At 34.9% G+C, this 22,503-nt stretch overlaps 1 protein-coding gene across 1 annotated transcript; it reads left to right on the top strand.

The window, feature by feature from the left end:
* Positions 1 to 7,559: 7,559 nt before the first annotated feature.
* On the top strand, positions 7,560 to 21,406 carry LOC146997019 (uncharacterized). The gene is made up of 6 exons (XM_085816393.1): positions 7,560 to 7,571; positions 11,564 to 11,638; positions 13,295 to 13,345; positions 16,383 to 16,550; positions 16,680 to 16,973; positions 21,341 to 21,406. Exons 1-6 carry the CDS (start codon positions 7,560 to 7,562, stop codon positions 21,404 to 21,406), a joined length of 666 nt encoding a protein of 221 aa, XP_085672519.1.
* Positions 21,407 to 22,503: the final 1,097 nt, after the last annotated feature.

Raw genomic sequence — 22,503 nt, 5'->3', positions numbered from 1 at the left:
GGTGTAGCTAAACTTCTGGTGTAGTTAAACAAAAGGTTATTGAAACAAAACTTGTTATTGAAATTATAATCAAGCTTCAGTAAATACTTTAAAAAATGATTAAAATTTATTTGAATCTGAAAACTTTTGTACATTATTATAATTTTATCTGAAACAAAAGTTTTTGGTAATAATATTTCTTCTTTTTTTTTTTCTTTTTTCAGTATGAAAACATGCCAGTATCCGGAAAAAAAATACTTATAGAGGGCGGCAATCCGGATAGAAGTAATTAAGAATTATATTTGTTTGACTTATGCTGAACAGAATATTTTAATATGTATTTAATATTGCTCTTCTTTTTTTAACTTAATGTTTAATGGATTATTTTCTAATAACAAAGAATTTGCTTCCACTTATTTTATAAAAAGTGGAGCAAATGCTGATATATAAAATCATGTTGCTTCTGATTTCAAGTACATCTCTAAGATAAATGACTGCATGTCATTCCAAATGATTTCAGTTGATTTTAGTTTTCTCTGGAGACGGTCAGCTTAGAGAGGTCATGCTCAGTACTGATATTTCTTTATACTAATAGAAGTAATAGTGTCTTTCAGAGGTGTTTATCATGAGAGGGTTCAACATATTTTACCTTTTGTGATTTATGTTTTCCGCTAAGTGCAGTAATGTACAGGAAAAAATTAATTTTGTGCAAAATATTTTCCGGAATTTGGAAAAAATTTAAATGAATTTAGCATATTTGACCTAGATTTTTTTTTTCAAATTTTATTATTTTTTCAATATATAGGACATCTGTAACAAATCATGTATTATGTCCTTTCCATATTACTTTATTTATATGACTGTGTATTTAATAATGAATTTAAATTAATATGTTTGTTTTCATTTTATTAAACTGTTTTGTATTAAAATTCCTGTGAGAAATTGCATCTAACAAAATAATGTTTTCTTTGTTGAAATTTTTTTATTTTTTATTTTTTTATTTTTGAGTGATGGATATAGCTCCCTAAACTTTGCATTTGCAGCATATTTTCGTTGGCACTTCACTTGCCAATAAAACTGACATGTGAAAAATTTTGCCACATGTAAAATATAAGCCTTTTTTTCCCCTACAGAAATAAGTCATCTTGAACGTGCTGGATGTTAGCATTGGTATATTCTTCTTGGTGATGGGTTTGAGCATCCTCTGATATCCATCAAATGAAAAATATGTTAAAGTTTATGATAAGTCCCAACTGGTAAACCATGTTAAATTTAGAATGATCCCTTTTAAGCAATTGTTAAATTTGAACCCTTTCAGTCTTCTTCCTTTTTTTCTTTCTTGTTCATTGTTTCATTATTTAATAAAACTGGCGTCAGTGTAAAGAAAATGCACTGTGAGTGTGTACACTGCTAAGCTGATAAGAGGACAGGCTATTTGAATAAACAGATGGCTGCTGATAAATATGCTGGACGCTGTTGAATATGTTTATGAAAGTGAGAAGTAAATAAAAATGTAAGGTAGGATAAATTTATAGGAAATGTATCTATTACAGAAAATTCATTTTTACCCATATATTTCAGAGGTGTGTATCAAGGAATTTTGTCAGACTTATTTAATAAAGATTGTAGATGTCTTGAATCGGTAAAACGCTAGGCTTTACATCTGTGAGAAACTGAATCGATTACAAAGAGAAATTACTTACTTAATGGAAAACAAATTCGAAGCTATGGAAGGCAGAATTGATGCTGTTGAAAATAAGTTGAAGAAAGAGTTTCTTTCGTAAAAGAACAAATAAAAGAAAGAGTTTATACCATAAAAGAGTGAATAGAAGAGAGAGTTTCTGCCATGGAACAACAAATTGATGATGGGTACTGCGGTTGCCGAATAGGTTGACAACTTAATTTCTCGTATGTGTGGTTCCGAGGAACAGCCCAGCATTATTTACCTGGATTGATAAAGGAGACTGGCAAGTCCATATGGAACATAGATTGGGAACCACTGCTTTAGAGATTAGAATTTACTAGCAAAATTATTTTTCTGTGTATCAGAATTTTACATAATTTAAGGTATATATTTCTAACATAGAAAACGACTATTATCTTTCTTTCCACAATATGAAACATGTTTCTCTAAGCCTCCCCCCAAGAAAAATTTAACGTTGTTTTTGTAATGGTTTTTAAGTCACAGTAATATTAATAAAATATTTTTCAGTTGTCTCCAAAGAAATGTAACTTTCGTTTTTTCCTTTTACCTTCCCATTGTGAAATTGACAAATCATATTGATAACTAATTCTTTAAAGCAGTAGTTGTCATTCCTTTAAACAAAAACCCTTAGCATGTTCAAACAATGTTTACTGTTGTTACTGCAGTTTTGAATTCTATATGTCGCCAATTGCTCTTGCCATTCATATTTAAAAACATGACCGTTATATTTTTATATAGATATTTTGAGTAAGAAAATAAGCCTATTTTCTACTCGAAGTCTGTATATATCTTTCTTTAAATTTCAGATAATAGATTAAATTTTTTTTAACAGGTTATAAAGCCACCGACGCACAATTAAGAGAGGTCTGTATAATTATGTACATTATCTGTTTGATTTTATGTAGAAGTTGTCATCTAAGAAGAGTGCTCTCAAATATAAATTAAATGTGGGCCTAATGCATGATCTGAAAGCAGTTTATTCTATTAATTCTAGTTATTCAAATTATAATTCTTCAGCCCATCAGCGGCCAAGAGGTAAATTCACTGAACACTGGTAGTTCGTATCCCGAGTACGGGCTAGCTGCATGGGCATTTTCTTGGTTTTCCCCAGGTGTAATGTGTATACGAGTCAGTTTTGCTTAGAAAGTCCGAAGGCATCCCTTCTCTTGGGCAGACATCCCACAAGGCTTTGCCGTTATGACGGAAATAAACCAGCCAAACCATTTAATTATGTTGAATTAATGACTCTAACTTACTTGGGTAAAATAAACAGTTTACAAAATATTTCCAAGTGGGCAAAAGTTGAGTACAAATAATGACGACTTACTCTCTTTCTTTTATTTATTAAGAAAAAATAATGAAACTTACTCTTTTTATTTTACTTATTACCTTTGATGTATACAGAAAAAATACATATATTTGTTCATCAGTAAGGAATTTCTTTATTTCTGGTTACACAATTGAGCTGCACCACGTGATCAGTCAGTCTCATTAATTACAACTGTGCAGAAAAAAATGTTCACATCTAAATGTATGTTCAAACAAAGTGTTTACATCTAATTGAGAAAACTTCTTATTGCGAAAGTTCACTACTGAGGTTATTTTATTTTTTTGATAAGTGTGAAAAAAATTTAGTCAGATCTGTAACCTGAAATCTTCGAAAAAAGTTACATTGTGTAAATTAACTAGTTCCGTTTGTGAATATTTTGGGTAGACTCTCGTATTTGTTTTGAATGATAAAGAATAAAATGTAAAAAAGAATCCACATCATTAAAATGTTAAACTTTCATTTCAAATTCATTTCATAATAATGCTTATTAAATTGCTGGGAATATATTCACAAGCATGTGAAACTTCTTCCAGGACAGGTGTAGCCTGCAGGCCACCAATTTGAGACAACTGCCTTACAAAAGTTTTCTTTTCTGTTAATATGCTTCATTTTCAAATATGATCAAAATGAAATGTTTTATTGTATTGAAGATTCAATACTTTGACTGCTATTTCTATCACACTTTGAAGTTCAGGACAGGTCTCATTATTTATTATCGTGTTGATCGGAAAGTCATGTCATATTTTTACTATGATTTTCAAAAATGATTTATTCCTATAAAAATAAGAATTCAACTTTAATAAATTTTTTTATAATATGTTATTATTTTTGTTTTGAAAAATAAATTAATTTTTTCGCATAATATATTTTTTTCATGGTTTTAGATGTGTCCACTTAATTTACATAGCCTTTTTGAATTTAAATGATATTGTAAATTATTTCGCAGCAATAATAATAATAATTATTATTTTACAATTAAAATTTAATTGAATATTAGCTTTATAGGAATAGAGAATATTTCTTAAACTCAAATTTCATTCCTTGAAGCAATGGTGCAACAGAATTATTTAAAATTTAATTTAACTATATTCTTGTGAAACAATTTTTTTTTTTTTTTTTTTTTGTAATTTTGTGCGGATTCAGTTGAAGTATAAAAAAATGAATTTTCATAACAAATCTACTCTTGGAATATTAAACCCGAAAATATTCGTGATTATATTTCGTACAAGGGCCCATTAGCGGCTGAGTCGCTGAACACTGGTAGTTCGGTCCAACTTTCGAATCCAGGTGCATGGACTGCCTGAATGGGTGTTTTCGTGCTTTTCCACGTGTGTATCATGTATGCAGGATATTGGGGACGCACACGTTAATAAAGCGGGCGCAGCCCACTGAACAGTGGTACTTCGGACCAACTTTCGAATCCCGGCGAACGGACTGGCAGCATGGGTGTTTTCGTGATTTTACGCAAGTGTATCGTGTATGGTGTATCTTCTGGATGAATACGTGAATATAGCGGGTGCAGTCCGCGCAAAATGCTGAAAACTGGTAGTTCGGTCCAACTTTCGAATCCCGGCAAGTGGGCTGACTGCATGCTTTCGAGATTTTCTGCATTTCTAACGTTTATGAAGTATCTTGTGGATGCATACGTGAATAAGGCGGGCGCAGAACACTGGTAGTTCGATCCAAATTTCGAAAACCGTCGAATAGGCAGACTGCATGGGTGTTTTCGGGATTTTACACATGTGTATCGAGTACGCAGTATCTTCTCCATGCATATGTGAATAAAGCGGGCGCAGCCCGCGCAGATCCGCTGAACACAGGTACAGGGGTTGGACAAAAATATGGAAACAACTTTAAAAAAACATGTTTCTTTGCTTAATATGGTGTAGGAAACCCGTTGGCATCCAAAACAGCTTGCAGTCTTCTCGGAATGGATAAATACAATTCCTTATGTTTGCCAAGGGAATATTATACCATTCTTCCTGCAAAACGGTGGCAAGTTCAGATAATGATGTTGACGGTGGATAACGAGAACGCACTTTCCATTCCAATGTAGACCACAAAGGTTCGATAATATTCAGGTCTGGTGACTGTGGTGGCCAGGGGAGATGGGACAACTCATCCTCGTGCTCAGAAAACCAGTCCTGGACAATATGAGCTGTGTGAACAGGGCCTTTGTCATCTTGGAAGACACCATCACCATCGGGGAGCAAAGTTTGTACTATGGGATGAACTTGATCGGCCAAAATGTTCACATAAGTCTTGGCAGTCATGTGCCCTGACACAGTTATCATGGGGCTAGCAGAGAACCCCGATATGGCTGCCCAAACCATAACAGAACCCTTGCCATGTTTCACTCTTGGCAAGAAGCAGTCTGTATTATAGGCTTGAGATGGCGTTCTCCAAACGTAAACTCGGCCAGAAGTGGGAAACAATGTGAAAGAAGACTCGTCAGACCATATTACTCGCTTCCACTGCTCTATAGTCCAGGCTTTATGACTTAAACACCACCTTTTCCTGTTACGGGCATTAGCATCACTGATGAGTGGCTTCTCAATTGCAGCACGGCCAGCAATTCCCTGTTTATGAAGCTCCCTTCTAATTGTTTTGGTACTCACAGGGTTCGGTAACACAACATTCATTTCAGCAGTAACTTTTGCAGCAGTGGTCTTCTTATTTTTTGTCACAATTGCCCTTAATGATCGTCTGTCACGATCACTCAGGACACACTTTCGTCCGCGCTGTGATTTAGCAGATGATGTTTTTCCGCTTTTCGAATATGTGGAATAAATCTTCAATACAGTACCTCTTGAAACACTAAACACCTCGGCTACCTTGCTTACGGAAGCACCTACCATACGTGCTCCAACAATTTGCCCACGTTCGAAGTCTGTTAACTCTGACATAATGCAATGACAACCTCACATAACAGTACTCCGACAACAACTGAACTGTTTAGCACATTTACGAAGTTGTATAGGTGGCGTCAGTAGTCAAAAACGCCAGCGCCACCTACATATTTCATTAAAATCAATCTTTCTTTTCGAACATGCATTTCACAAGGTGTTTCCATATTTTTGTCCATCCACTGTAGTTCGGTCCAACTTTCGAATCCCGGCGAACGGGCTGGCTCCATGGGTGTTTTCGTGATTCTTGGCATGTGTATCGTGTATGCAGGATATTGGGGACCATAAGTTAATAAAGCAAGCACAGCTCACGCAAAACCACTGAACACTGGCAGTTCGGACCAACTTTCGAATCCCGGTGAGCGGGCTGGCAGCATGGGTGTTTTCGTGATTTTACGCAAGTGTATCATGTATGGAGTATCTTCTGGATGAATCCGTGAATATAGCGAGCACAGCCCGCGCAAAATGCTGAAAACTGGTAGTTCGCTCAAAGTTTCCAATCCCGGCAAGCGGGCTGACTGCATGTGTGTTTTCGAAATTTTCTGCATTTCTAATGTTTATGAAGGATCCTGTGGATGCATACGTGAATAAGAGGGGCGCAGAACATTGGTAGTTCGATCCAAATTTCGAAAACCGTCGAATAGGCTGGCTGCATGGGTGTTATTGTGATTTTACGCATGTGTATCGAGTACGCAGAATCTTCTCCATGCATATGTGAATAAAGCGGCCGCAGCCGGCGCAAATCCGCTGAACTCTGGTAGTTCGGTTCAACTTTCGAATCCCGGCGAGCGGGCTGGCTCCATGGATGTTTTCGTGATTCTTCGCATGTGTATCGTGTATGCAGTATCTTTTGGATGCATACGTGAATAAGGCGGGCGCAGCCCGCACAAAACCGCAGAACACTGGTAGTTTGGTCCAAATTTCTAATTCCGGCAAACGGGCTGGCTCCATGGGTGTTTTCCTGCTTTTAGGCATGTGTATCGTTTATGCAGTATCTTCTCCATGAATATACGAACAAAGCGGGCGCAGCCCGCGCAAAACCACTGAACAATGGTATTTTGGTCCAACTTTCGAATACCGGCGAAATTACAATGGGAACTCATGAACATTGAACAATGAAAAGCGGGTTTCAGCCCGCAGAACACTGGTAGTTTGGTCTAAATTTCTAATTCCATCGAACGGGCTGGCTCCATGGGTGTTTTCTTGCTTTTACGCATGTGTATCGTTTATGCAGTATCTTCTCCATGCATATGGGAACAAAGTGGGCGCATCCCGTCCAAAATCGCTGAACACTGGTAGTTCGGTCCAACTTTCGAATACCTTCAAAATTTAATGATAAATCTTTTCAAAACGAACAATGATAAGCGGGCTTCAGCCCGCTCAGCTGGCGGGCTTGCCCGCTAGTTCCTATAAAAATAAGAATTCATTCAAAAATGTATTAGCTATTTTGTTCGATGACCTTTTCCCATTGTTCAAAAAGGTTCATAATTCCATGCTGGTAAAATGGACCTGTCTTTAGAAGCGAAAAACTGTACCAAGTGCCGATTTATAGCATCATCAGAATCGAATGTTTTATGATTAAAAGTATTCTGCAAAAAGCAATACAATTGGTAATCTGAAGGTGCAGGGTCAGGTGAGTATGGTGGGTTGGGTAATACATCCCAAGCAAGCTCCAACAGCTCATGTGTGGTCTTGAGTTGTCTTGGAGAAACACAAGCCCTTACGATTCACGAGTTCTGGCTGATTTTGATTGATTGCATTGTTCATTTTGTTCAGTTGCAGACATTACACAGCTGAATTAATCGTTTGATTCCTTGGTAAGAGCTTGAAATACACAACACCTTTGAAATCCCACCACACTGACAGCATGACCTTTTTCTGGTGAATGTTCGCTTTGGATGTGGATGGAGGTGGTTCATCCCAATGTTTCAAAGATCGCTTGTGTGCAATGTTATTGTACACAATCCATTTCTTGTCACCAGTGACCCTACACTCCAGAAAAGGGTCGTTTTCTTCATGTTTAAGAAGTGAATGGCAGATGTTCAAATGCTTCACCAAATGGATTTCCTTCAGCTCATGAGGAACCCAAACTTCAATCTTGCTAACAAATCCATGCTTCCTTAAATGGTCATGAATGTTGATTGAGCAATGTGTAGTGCCTCTGCAATCTCTTGTGTCATGTACTGTGTGTTAGACTTAACCATTGCCTTGATTTTGTAATCGACTGCCTTCAGTTGTCTTCCTGACCCGAGGCACATCATTCACATCAAAATCACAAGAACGGAATTTTGCAAAACAGTGCTGCCATTGACGTTTTGTTAGAGCATCGTCCCCATAAACTTTATGGAACTTTTCACAAGCTTGCTGCACATTCTTGCCTTTGCGGAAATAAAAAAGCAAAATATAGCGAAAACCAACAGTTTTTTCCCTCCATTTTTAACTCCTTATACAATCTATGCAACTCATTCAAATCGAACAATTTTCTGTTTATTGAATTGGTTAGAAGTGTGACCTTATGCAGTACTTCAGTGAGATGCGTGTGCATGATGCTTCTACTCCAAAAGTATCAATAACGACACCTGCAAAATACGACATGACTTTCTGAACAACCCAATATATTGTTATGAATTAATGAACTGAACTATATAAAAGCTGTACAGTAGAGTCTCCCAAACTTGACACCCGTTATCTCGACATTCTGTATAACTCAAGAACTGTTTTGAAACTTTTTTGAGATATCTGTAGGCCAAGCAGAGCAAATATTATAGTACAGTATATATAATTTTTATTTCTGCATATGCATATTTATGTATGTGTGGCACATCTTGTCAAGTTTATGGGACTGTACTGTATTTGCAGTTTGTAAGAATATTATTTCTTTAATTTTTTTAATATAATTGATTAAATAAAAATGTGTAAGATCTACCTCTACTTTTCCACATACACTAACTTAGATCCTACAATGAACCTGGCGAATTCTCGCACAGGCGTGAATTAAATATCGGCGCAGAAGAAGGGTGAAAAATAACCCTTTATTAAATCAAACTAATTTAACAGAAAGCACGGACTTTGTGTGCTAAAAAACACCATTCACTTACGGCGGTAACTAAACGTGGACAATAATACAAATCAAGTCTGAAAAATAAATGAGTGCAAGAACGCACTTCAAAATAACTCCTAAGAGATGGACTCACGGAAATCTAACCGGCATGATACTAAACTGATAAGGCCAAGGGGCGTGACCACAAAATATCAACAAAATGTGTACTAAGCTAACGAAACATGCTCTTAATAAACTGAGATAGTCATGTGTTTAAATAGTACTTAACTTTTCATCCTGACGAGAGAATGTGAGGGAAAGTTTGAGAAGTTAAGAACAGCAACACTTAAAATACATTTGTTATGCAAAATAAGGAAAACCCTACAAATGCATTTAATTCATGAATTTTTAGTTACAGTATTTACTCGCATAATAGTTGCACTTTTTTTTGTTGTTTTGTTTGTTTGTTGTGCTAATTTTTCATTGTGAATGTCTAGGTTCGACTATTATGCAGGAAAATATGTTACACGATATTGTACACTTTTGACAGTTTTTTCTGCTGTCGAGGTGGTGGAAAACCTATCAGGCTGCTAAAAATTGATTAATACGCGAGAAAGAATAAGTGCAAATAGAGGTGTGCTATAGTAAAACGAATTTTGCATATAGTGATGTGATTAGCATAGCATATATAGTGTTAACTGAGACACAGCAGACAACAGAGAAGTACACACACAGCACTGCAACAAAATAGAAAATAGTCTGGTTGGCAATATAGAATGGCCACAGGTTGCTTACAGTAGCATAGATTGTATACCTGATATGATATTTAAATATTGACTACACATAATAAAATTTTCATAATTATACACATTACCTCCACATGGAGAGTTGTAATCATAGTATGACACTTAATACATTAAACCATATTCTTGGAGCAGAAAATTTCTTAAATATTTTAGGGGATAAATTTCAGAAGTAATAAATGTATCAGAGTCGGTTCTTATTTAATGAATTCTATTTAATCTTGGGGTATCAAGTTCTTCGTAATGTAGAATAAATAGGGTAACAAAATCTGACAACCACAGCTGTTGAATTCGAAAAATTCACATCCAGCGACTCCTTGTTTTTTCGTAATTTATATTAGATTTATCTGATGTCAACACCTCATAAAAACTGGAGTGCAGCAATCTCAAGGTTTTGATATGTGATTATAAATGTAAGAAATATTTGTAATAGGAGGGCTATCCAGAAAGTAGATTACGTTTTGGAATAAAAAAATAAACAAAGTATAGGAAACAAATTTTATTATATACAGATGAAAGCCACACTCAAATACTACTTTTCTACATAGTCACCATACAAATTAAGGCATTTATCGTAGCGATGTACGAGCTTGGAAATTCCTTCGTCGAAAAATTCGGCCGCCTGCGCCTTCAACCACTTCGTTACCTCTTCTTGCAGCTGTGCATCGTCATCAAAACGCTGCATAGCCAGCCACTTCTTCATTGCTGGGAATAGGTGGAAGTCGCGGCGGATGAGGAAACAACTCCCACTTAAAAGATTCAAGAACTTTACGAGTGACATTTGCCGTGTGGGGCCGGGCGTTGTCGTGAATCAACAAGATCTTAGAGCTCAACATTCCTCTGCGCTTGTTTTCAATTGCTCTTCTGAGTTTTTGGAGAGTTTGGCAATACCTTTGAGAGTTTATTGTAGTGCCTCTTTCCAGGAAGTCCACCAAAATTACACCTTTTCTGTCCCAAAAAACAGTCGCCATCATCTTCCTTGCCGACATTGTTTGCATGCATTTCTTGGGTTTTTGGGGAGAACTTGTGTGCCCCCACTGCATTGATTGCAATTTCGTTTCACAGTTCACATGTTTCACCCATGTTTCGTCACCAGTAACGATGCGATCGAGTAAAGAGTCACCATCCTTATGGTAAGCGTCCAAAAAGTTCAACGCTGCAGCCATTCGCTGCTTTTTGTGGTCCTCTGTCAAGATTTTTGGAATCCATCTTGCACAAAACTTGTGGTAACCAAGCTTTTCGCTGATGATTTCGTGCAACAAACTTCGCGAAATTTGTGGAAAACTCAAAGAAAGTTCCGTTATTGTGAAATTTCGATTTTCACGGACTTTAGCATCGACTTTTTCGAGAAGTTCGGCAGTCACTATGCTGGGTCTCCCACTTCGATCTTCGTCGTGAACATTGGTTCGGCCATTTTGAAATCTTATGACCCACTGACGCACTCCACCTTCAGTGATAATGTTGTCCCCATACACTTCACGAAGCTGCCGATAGATTTCTATCGGTTTACAGTTTTTTGCAGTCAGAAACCTTATTACTGAGCACACCTCGCAGCTCGCGGGATTTTCAATTAACGCAGACATTTCAAACCGTCACAGTATCTGAACGGAGCACAGCACGAACCTCTCCCTAGCACGGCTAGATGCAGACTGAGCTGCGCAACGCTCTGACCCCAAGATGGCCGCGCTAGCCCCGCCCCTAGCGGACACAGACGGAAACGTAATCTACTTCCTGGATGGCCCTCGTATGTGCACTAATTATTGTAATAATTGTTTCTAAATATATTTGTTACTTTTATAGGAAAGAGGACACAAAAGGAGGAGGATTTCACCATCGTCTACAACCTCCTCACCTTCCCCTTCTTGCCCACCACAAGTAAGTTTTATGCTTCTTCATACACATTTTTTGCTTTTTTGCAAGATCTTTTTAGGTCTTCTATTGTAATATCTTAATTGGCACTTGTTATTGCTTCACTGTTCCTATAGATACATATCTGATGCCTTTTAGTTTGATTCTGCGTGTTCGATTTTAAGGTTTTCGATTTTAAGCTTGCAGAATTCCAAATGTGTAATGCTATTTGAATGCTTAATGAAGCTATATTGTGAGGTCAGGAAATGTCGAAATTCTCCTTTCAAAATCCGACGGACATAGCACACAAAGCTGTTTAAAAAGCACAAAAATTTATATCCAGCAATGCAGAACTTTTCATAATTTATATTAGTTTTTACTTGATGTTGGTATCTTAAAATTAAATGTAAAAATTGGCATACTGCTTTCTCAAGATTTTTGACATCCGATTCTAAATGTTAAAAAGATTTGTAGATATGTGCAGTTCATAGCATGGCCTCTTCATGTTCAACCTCCTGCTTTCTGGTCCCAAGTAAGTTGTATGAATCTTCATATATATTTTATAAGAACAATTAAATATCCATGAATTCAGATTCTGATTGATGTTTTTAAATTCATAATTTAACTAAAGTTTTCATTAAGCTTTGTTTTAACTTAGTTATTAGCTTTTTTATCAGTAGTCAGCTTAGTGTAGGAGTTTTTAGTAGACGTCTGTGCTTAGTTGTAATTTCCCAGCTGAAGTTAAGTCTTGTTTATTGGGAGCATAATTTTGCTATGTTAATGTTTGAGTAATGTAATGTCCTATTTGGGTCATTTAAAACACTTTAAGTGTAAATATGTATATCTGTGATAAACAGACAAACAGTTGTGCAAGTAAAGGCCAGGGAAGGATTGATTTATCACATGGATTTATGATGCAATTTGCACATGAGTGTTCTGAGTTTTGATTGAATTTTTACAACAAAATCTTGGCTTATGTGCAGGCTGGCTTATATTTGGATATGTGCGGTACTCTGTTAAATGATTGCTGCTGTTCCTTTAAGTATTGTTTTCTTGCACTTTTTTCAGTGTTGCAATAATAACAATTCTATTTTCTGTTGTCATTTATTTTCATCTAGTAAATATTTCATATATCAGATCATCTATATGATCATATATCAGATATTATTGTCAAGGAATTGCTGAAATGTGTCTGGTTGTAATGAAAGTTTTCCATCAAAAAATGTTCTTAATAAAATTAGTCAAAAAAAAAAAAAAAAAAAAAAAAAAAAAAGACCGAAGTGTCTTTAGTGCAGGTAGTAATCACCACCTAAATCAATAATTTTATGCCAATGTTTTGGTAGTTTTTCAAAACCTTTGGCCTAGAAACTTGGTAGGTGTGAGTCCCCCCCCCCCCCAAAAAAAACTTCATTTTGGACATCCTGTGCAGAATGGAAGTTAGCACCAGCAAGATGTAGCAGCAGTTGTAAGAAAAGGTAAAGGTCCAGAAAAGCTCAAGAATTCACATACAGCTAAACGTAACTGTTTCACAATTTATATTGGTTTTTACTTGATGTCAGCACATCATAAAAACTCCCATATTGCTTTTTCAAGATTTTTGATATTCGTTTGTAAATGCAAAGAACATTTGTAATATGTGCACTAATTATACAAAGTCTCTAAATTTCTTTGTTACTTTTACAGAGCACCCCATCGCCTCCTCCAACACCTTCACCTCCTGCTTTCCCAACTGAGGTAAGTTTCATGCATCTTCATATATCTATAAGCAGAATAATTAAATATCTGTCAATTCAGATTTTGAATGATTCATGCTTTAACTAAAGCTTCCTTGAGATTTAATTTAACTTAGTTATTGGCATTAGCTTTTATTAGACATAAGTTTTTAACCCATTAACCGCCAATACTACAAGGAAGGTTTCTTTTCTCATGAAAATGATAACAAATATTAAATTAAGCATTTAGAGCATAAATTTACATTGAAAATAAAAAAAAAATGCTCTTACCTGTGGAAAAAGCGAGTGTTGCGTTCGCGCAACATCAGCGGAATAAGACTACAGATGTTTAGTGAGTAGGATTGTACTCGTGTGATGTTTATTTTGAGTGGAGCGCAGGATTACTTTTTAGCTGTATAACGTTTCATGAATCTACAAAATCATTTTACTTGTAATTAATTTAATATTAAAATATACATTGTATTTCTTTTACAAATACAGATTATTTCATTTGAAAGATTCAAGCATGAAAAGCTTGATTACAATCATGATGTAAAGCTACGTTACGTACTTCGCATCTATAAACAGTCTGGCTATGGTATTCTTTACAACAAAGTCTTTTGTTATCAACGGACTTTACGATAAAATGTCTACCATCTCCATGCTATGGTTTTTGAATGCTGATTTACTAGGTCTTCCTGTTGCTGATGTATTTCTGGCTAATTCTACACTCTCAATAGGAGTTTGCAAAAGGAATAATGCATTCTCGCAGTATCAACACGTAATAGATGAATTTTATAGAAAGTTTTCGAAGAATTTCTTACTTTTTGGAGAATGACTGGAAGAACAATGAAGACATAATATTTGAATGTTTTTATTCCTGACACTAGAATCTTTTTCTTAACATGTTTATCTTCCTTTTATTTTTTCTACTATTCACTAGACACAAGCATGGAAAATATTAAAAATGCATCTAATCTTATCACTTGGGCAGACATTATAGAAAGGGATTTTTTTTATTAATAAAGAAATCGAAAACTTAAAATTTAAAAGATCCATCTAATATGTCTTAATGCACCATACACATAGCTGGCACTAGGCATTTTCCCATCTGATGCAATCTCTGTGGATCCTAAATTCGACTGCATAGTGATTTATAAGGATTATGTTAATTTTATTAACAGTTACACTTTGATTTAATTTTGAATAAAGAAATTGCATTTTGAATTAAGGAAATCGATGTAAACTAGCCAAAATGCTTTATTAATAAAGAAATTGAAAATTTAAAAGATCCATCTAATATGTCTTAATGCACCATACACATAGCTGGCACTAGGCATTTTCCCATCTGATGCAATCTCTGTGGATCCTAAATTCGACTGCATAGTGATAAGGATTATGTTAATTTTATTAACAGTTACAGTTTGATTTAATTTTAAATAAAGAAATTGCATTTTGAATTAAGGAAATCGATGTAAACTAGCCAAAATGCTTGGGAAGGCTTCAAATTAAAATGACGGATAAATATTTTTTTGAGTGTTGTTGTTTGAGAATCAGTGTCATAAATTACATGTATTTTAATCTGTGAAATTTTATTAGATTTTGATTTTAATAGGGCTTTTTTAACAAATATTGCTAAAAAATAAAATTTAATAGTTGCCATGTAAATCCATAATGACTAAGGTTATCTATTTACCTAATTTAATTATTTATAACTAACTGCTTACCCTTAAAAATTATCCCTACATATTAAAGCGAGTTATTGTCTTTCATTACTATACTACTCACTGTGGTCACAAGATAAAACACAAAGATGTAGAAATTCAAGTAAAACTTATTCTTTGCATCTAGAGACACTTAAAATAATACAAAACAACTTATCACCTCTGGTGCTTTAATGGCTTACTGGAACCTGAAAGTATATTAACTGGGTTACAACCCCTAGAACTCTACACAAAGCTATGACACTAATTGCATCAAACAGAGCTTGACTAACTTTCAACACTTGCTTAAACGTGCCTACATCTGGCCTTTCAAATTTGTTCTAATCAGCAGGCCTCTCTCTCTCTCTAGACAAGCAGCAGCGGTGATAACATTCAGTCTTTTGGTTATTAATCATGCTGATTATGATCTTACTTGTTATTTTAATATATGCTGTTTGACATAAAATTTACCTGCTATTTACTAAACCTCTAGACCAGCAGTTCTCAACCTTTTGACTATGAAAACCTTTAGTACCACCTCTACAAAGTACTAGTACCATGTTTTGAATAAAAATGTTATGCTTAGATTTTTATCTGCACTATGCACACATGCTATACACAGATTTTTGGGGAACAGATTAGTGATGATCTTTATTTCTGTATTTGGTAAAGCAGATGTATGAATTTGAGCTTGAAGCCTCACGTTTGTCCAGAATAGTTTGGTGTTGACTTTTCAAAACACAGGAAATATATTGAGTTTATAATAATGCCAGATCGTAGTTTAGCGATTTATTTTATTTATTGGGGCAGCATAAACTTAAACTGAGACAGTGCAATGTAATTCAGGAATAAAAATAGTTTGTAAAGATTAATGGGAAATGGGGCATATTTATCTTCAGTACAGCTGTTTTTAGCTTTTGAAAGTATGTAGCTGATTGTATATTTATCTCATCGTTTAATTCTTCCCTTAGGTTGTTTCTTACTGCTTTCTCACCTGAAATTAAAACTGAAAAGATTAGTTCAAAGTGTTAGGACTTACGTGACATCACAAGAAGTGTTACAAATAATTATATTTAATCATCTATAGCACCATTTCAAATCTTGGCAAATTCTCAGGGATTATTTCCTGCATTAACAAAGAAATACATAAAATGTATCATGCAAGCTGCTAAGAAATACGATTCATCGATTCATTTTTAAAGAGTAGTAAACATACATTGTATCATAAAATGAGTTCCTTAAATGGTCAAGTGAAATGAATCTCTCACTTCAGAGATCTGCCATTGAATATGCCATTATGAAATGTAAATTCCTTACTAATTGCTAAATTTCTTAATGTTAACATTATTATTTTAGTTGCAAGAACTAAAGAAACGAGCAGATGAGGATGCTCAGCAGGTTGCCAACCTTGAAGAAGTTTGTAAAAAACAGACGAAAGATATTGAAATGCTGCAGAGGCAGATAGAAGAACTTCAGACCGCTAATGGCAAATTATCCAAATCAAAAAAGAAGCTTCAATCTGAGGTGAGATAATTTTACATTTATATAAGTTAACTAGCATTTCAACTGTATTTTCATATGAAGTTATGCAGTTCTTGTTTATATTCACTAAAAATATATTCAATTTACAATTTTACTTCTAATAATTTATAGGTAGAAGACCTAAACATGGAACTTGAAAATCAGAGGACTAAAGTTTCTGAACTAGAGAAAAAGCAACGAAAATTTGACCAGTTGCTTGCCCTAGAAAAAGCTGTATCTAAGAGAATTGCTCAGGAAAGAGATAAGGCTGAAAAAGAATCTAGAGAAAAAGAGATTAAAATCCTATCTTTAACCCGGGCATATAAAGATAGCCAAGATAAAATGGAAGAACTTGAAAGGAGTAAAACGCAGTTGCAATTAGAACTGGAAGAACTTGTCAGTAGTCAAGGAACTGCTGATAAAAATGTAAGTTTTAAGATTAATTTAAAATTTTAATTTGAATGTGTTTTGTTTAATGAGAAGATATGAAGAAATGTTAAACTGAAGAAAAAAATTTGTTTCATAATAAATCGAAGTTTGCAAAATATTCTAATTAAGTAAAAATCTATCTGTATTAAAAAAAGTATTAATTTAAATTGTTAGGTTTCAATTTTGTATCTTGCTGTAGTTGAATTTTTGCTCAGATCGTTGCAGATAAACTTATGAAATTGTAGTGAAGAATGTATAATTAACTACAATCTGAAGAATGTCTTTATTTGCCTGCTGAGTTTGTTCCAATTGTAAATCATTACTGATATTTCAAGGAGCTTGTAACTAGATTTGGAAAAACTGAAGACAGCTCAGTTTAAGAATCAAGAGCTAACAGACACAATAGGTTATCTTTAATTATTTATCATAGCCCATCAACGAATCGATTTGTGTGTAGTAAACCCAGCTTTAATTGAAACAGAGGAAAAAATTAACAGGAAACCATTGACTCTGATTTCAATTGTTTCCATTTTTTTAAATGACTTTTCCTGCATTGCTTCAGTTTTAAGCATAAATATGTTTACTTTTGAAAAATAACTGGCCAAAAAGGGACAACTGTAAATCAAAGTTTTCAATTCTACTTTGCCATATTCATGTTTAAGTTACCTCTGTATTTGGCATGCTATTAAACTGCTAGCAAGTTCTAATGTTGAAATTTGAATTTTTTTATTCTAGCATTTGTGTGTTAAAATTATCTGATGTTAATGCAAAGAATTACTCTCACATGTTAAAAATTATTTTCTTTCTGAAAGAGATAGAAAAATTGCTCTTTAACTTTACCCATTAAATTGTCTTGTAGAGTTTTTCAGAAATTATTTTTTCTGCAAGTATGTTGTCTTTTTGGAATCTCATCTTTTGTCATTTAGTCTGCAGCTTGATGTCTTGCTTACTCGTCTGCCTTGGAGAACCTTGTTTACTCCTTTTTTTGGATTTAGCTTTTACGGAATTTTTCTAAGCTTGGGCCAATTTTGGAAAATTTATATAGTATTTTTAGGTTTTAAGCTGAAAATACTATATAATTATAAATGTATAAATAATAGAAAGTTACCTGTATATAATATTATAATAACAAAGTAGTTTGTGATGTTATCTATTCCTGAGAGAAAGTTGATTGCACTGCAGTGCTTTAGCATTTAAGCACCATACCTGCTTTGTCTTCCTTTCTTATTTAGACCATGATACCCAGTTTCACCAGTATGGTTGCAGCCAAGAGATCTGTGCATCATTTGATAGAAGAGATAGTTTTTTAAATTGTGTATCGCTGGTGACTGGTGCAGTCCAAATAAAAAATATACTGTTGGCCTTTGGTGACCAAAATCATCTGAATGGAATGTATAGTGTTGGTCACCAATGACTGATATTTCAGTTACATGTTAAATCACAACTTCATGTATTGGGAAAAAAGTGTAGAAAATTGCGCATTTAATGTTTTATTAGAAGGTAGATTATTACTTTTATGATATGCAGAAATTTCAAAACTTTTCTAATATCAAAATTAAATAGTATGCAGGGGTGTTTGTGCTCCGGGGATTTTGAACTTCGATACCCGGAAATTCCGGGGATCGTTGTTCAAAAGGAAGTAGAAATAATAATGAATTATTTATTTTGATCTGGGTAATTTTGTTTGCTTTGAAAGCAGAAAACGCAAGGTCAGTGTGCAGATATGCAAATAAACGTAATGGGGGAGTGTCTGAGTAGTATAAAGCATGTTGTCGGTGTAAGATCAGTATTTCTGGCAAAGAGATTGCACGCCGTATAGCAGTTAAAATCACACCGAGTTACTGGCTCAGCGAGAAATTGCAAATAATCAATCTGTTAGACGACATCTGGATACTATTACCCGAGGTCGAATCATTGGGAAGTTGGAGGAAGGCCGCAGTGTGACAAGTGTGGCTGCAGAGTTCGGAATTGCTCACAGCATCGTTTCACGACTTTGGAGACAATTTCAAACTACAGGAACAGCTATCCGAGGGTTTAGTAGTGGTCGTCCACGAGGAACCACACCCGCAGATGACCAGTATATTACCTTACAGGCCAGAAGAAACAGGCGGCAGACAGCGGGAGAAATCGCTACACACACGACACGGACGACTAGATGACCGATATGGCGTTTTATTGTGGCCAGAAGACTGCACAGTAGTGGTCTGTTTGCACGACGCCCTGTGCGGTGTGTACCTCTAACGCCTGCCCATCGGAGAAAGCGTTCTCTGTGGTGCCGGGAACACCGGAATTGGAGAGACAATGAATGGGAAAGAGTACTCTTTACAGATGAGAGCAGATTCAGAGTAGCGATTCTCATCGCATACTCATCTGGAGAGAGCGGGGAAGCCGCAATCATCCCTCGAACATCATTGAAAGGGACAGGTATGGAGGTGGCGGTGTTCTCGTTTGGGGAGGCATCATGCTTGGTAGTCGTACAGACCTTCACATCTTTGACACAGGTTCAGTCAACGGGACCCATTATTGTAATGAGATTCTTCTTCCATACGTGCGTCTTTTTAGAGGCGCTATGGGTCCGCAGTTCCTTTTCATGGACGACAATGCACCATGTCATCACACAGTAGCTGCCGAACAGCTCTTAGAGAGTGAGGATATTGAACATATGGATTGGCTGGCATGATCTCCGGATCTCAATCCCATCGAGCATGTATGGGATTTTCTAGGCAGATGCTTGGCAGCTCACCAGTAACGATTCCGGAGCTTCGATTGGCGCTGCAAGATGAATGGGCAGCAATGCCTCAACAACTCATTGACACCCTCATTCTCTGCATGGGCAGACGCTGTGAAACCTGCCTAGCAGTCAGGGGAGATCATATCCCCTATTGAAAACCGGATTTTTCTTTGTGGACACCCATCACAATGTTTCAGCCTTCAGTTGCATTGCGCTCTGTGCTACTTTTTGAATAAAACTTCTTTTTATCCCTCTGATTTCTCTTTTTGTAAGTGTTGCTTACATTACTCGTGTCCTTACGTATTGGGGATCTTACGGTATTAAATGTGTTGATTTGGAAAGCTTTTGTACAAAGTTATATTGAAAAAACCGTCTCGTCCTTAATTTTTGCACACCAGTGTATACAATTTTTTGAATCTGAAAAATAAGCAAGGAATAATGCTATAAAGCACAGTTTACAAAACAGTTTTTAGCAAAAGCAAAATAGCTACGTAATTAATTAAAAATGTCTTTTAAATTTTTTCATGGTAAGAATTTTCCCCATTTCTCAGAATGATCAGAATTCTTAGAAAATGCATCAATTTTCTTTATAAAATTAATTTCACACATTTTTCTCTGATTTTTTTTTGTAAAACCTTTCAGCCTTTTTGCTGTTACAGAATTGGTAGGGGTAATATTTCTTTAGGATTTTAGACATTGGATCTTGGAAAGTTTAGAAAGATTTTAAGACAAATTTATAGACCCACGATTCTAAAGGATTCTAGAAAAATGTGATAAAATGAAAAATATCTCCATGGTAGTAACATACAGTTTCTTACATTTTGGAGAACATCTGGAAGAACAATGAAAACATAATAGTTGAATGTTTTACTGCTGATTCTAGAATCGCAGTCTTAACATTTTTATCTTCCCTTTATTTTCTCTACTTTTCACTAGATACAAGTACGGAAAATATCAAAAGTACTTCTAATTTTATCATATGGACAGGCATTATAGAAAGGAATTTTTCTATTAATAAAGTTAATAATTTTGCCAAGTTTGAAGTGTAAACAAATGTGTCCGCAACCACAAAATTCATTAGGCTTAGGTGCACTTAAGCAACTTTTAAATTGTTGATAACTCCACGAATATTGCATGCAGATGTACTAAAAGGCACAAAATCTTATCCGGAAGATAAGAATAACATAATTCAATCCTTTTTAAAGTAAAAAATGCACAACTTAACAAACATATAGGAGTAAAGAAACTGAGATCACTGAGCTGGTGAACAAAGTGGATATATACATCTCTTTATATGCGTTATACACGTTTGGTGCGGTTAATTGCAACTAAAATAAGACGTGCACATCTGCATGTTATAGCAGTCCTATATAAAAAATTTCAATATTCTGAAGCTACTTCTTTTTGAGTTATGCGAGATATGTACGTACAGATGCCATGAAAAATTCTCTTTAGATTTAATTTAAAAAATCAGTTTTTATAATTTTTTGTGTTAAAAAAGAGTCTTTTATTCTTTCCTTACATAGAGTTATTTCAAGATGTTTTATACCTGATTGTAAATATGAGAAATATTTCGTATCTGTGCACTAACTATTGTAATAGTTGTTTCTAATTATATTTGTTACTTTTATAGGCACCAGGACACAAGACGAGGAGGATTTCATCCTCCACAACCTCCTTGTCTGCCCCGCCACCTTGACCAAGACAGGTAAGTTTTATGCTTCTTCATACACAATTTTTGCAACAGAACTAGACATAAATAATGATTCTAATCCGGTAGTATGATAGTTCATTTCAGATATTTTATACTTTTTGTAATTTAGAGATGTTTTTCATGCCATTGGTGGGGGGACAATGTAGACGTGCGTTTTGATGATCTGCAGGAGTTGCCATTTTGACATCAAAATTTTATTATGTATTTCTTCCTTGCCATGAAGTGAGAACTGAATGAATGAGAAATATATCCCAAATTCCAGGGAATAAGTATAAATTGAAATGCAGCAAAAATTATTTATTATTTAAATACGCCATAGAAGAAAGTCATTTTATTCACATCAGATTTTTTTTAAATAAAGAATGCATAATTTAAATAAATAAGAAATCCAGAGAAATGTATAAAATGTTACATTTTAAAATTTAGAATCCTTCACATTTATGACAAATCATGAATATTTGGGTAATTTAAACATGACTCAATAAAACATAAAACAACATGACTCAATCAATTTTAAAGCAAAAAGTGTACAATTTACAAACATATAAGAGTAAAGAAACTGAGATCACTGAGCCGGGTAACATAGTGGATATATATATAAATATATTTATATACGTTTGGTGCGGCCGATTGCAACCAAAATACGAGGTGCACATCTACATGTTATAGCAGTCCTATATACAAAATTTCAACGTTCTGAGTCTACTCGATTTTGAGTTATGGTGTACAGAAGCCCCGGTATAAGCAAAACCCTTTTTAGGATTGCTTTCGGTAAGCAAACACAAATACAGGTAAAAGTGCAGTGGGGTAAACTATTACAAAGCAAAGAATATATGTGTTAGAAATCATATGAAGTATAATAAAATGCTTTCAAATTCACTGAAGTTTTTATTTAAATGAAAAAAAAAAATGCAGCACTCTCAATTCTGATTTTAATCCTTTTCAGGCTCTCGGGAAGATCACTGCTCTCTGTGAGGAGTCTTACACCTTCCTCAGCTGTGCAGTCTCCTTAGGTAATTAATAGCATTTTTTTTGGCAGATGTAGTAATTTAATGTTTTATATATATTTAGTTTGATTTTTC

Source organism: Stegodyphus dumicola, chromosome 5 (genome assembly GCF_044657685.1).
Source record: "Stegodyphus dumicola isolate Sdum_Otavi_A_Nest chromosome 5, ASM4465768v1".
Taxonomy (NCBI): Eukaryota; Metazoa; Arthropoda; class Arachnida; order Araneae; family Eresidae; genus Stegodyphus; species Stegodyphus dumicola.
This window is presented reverse-complemented; position numbering and strand designations above follow the sequence as displayed.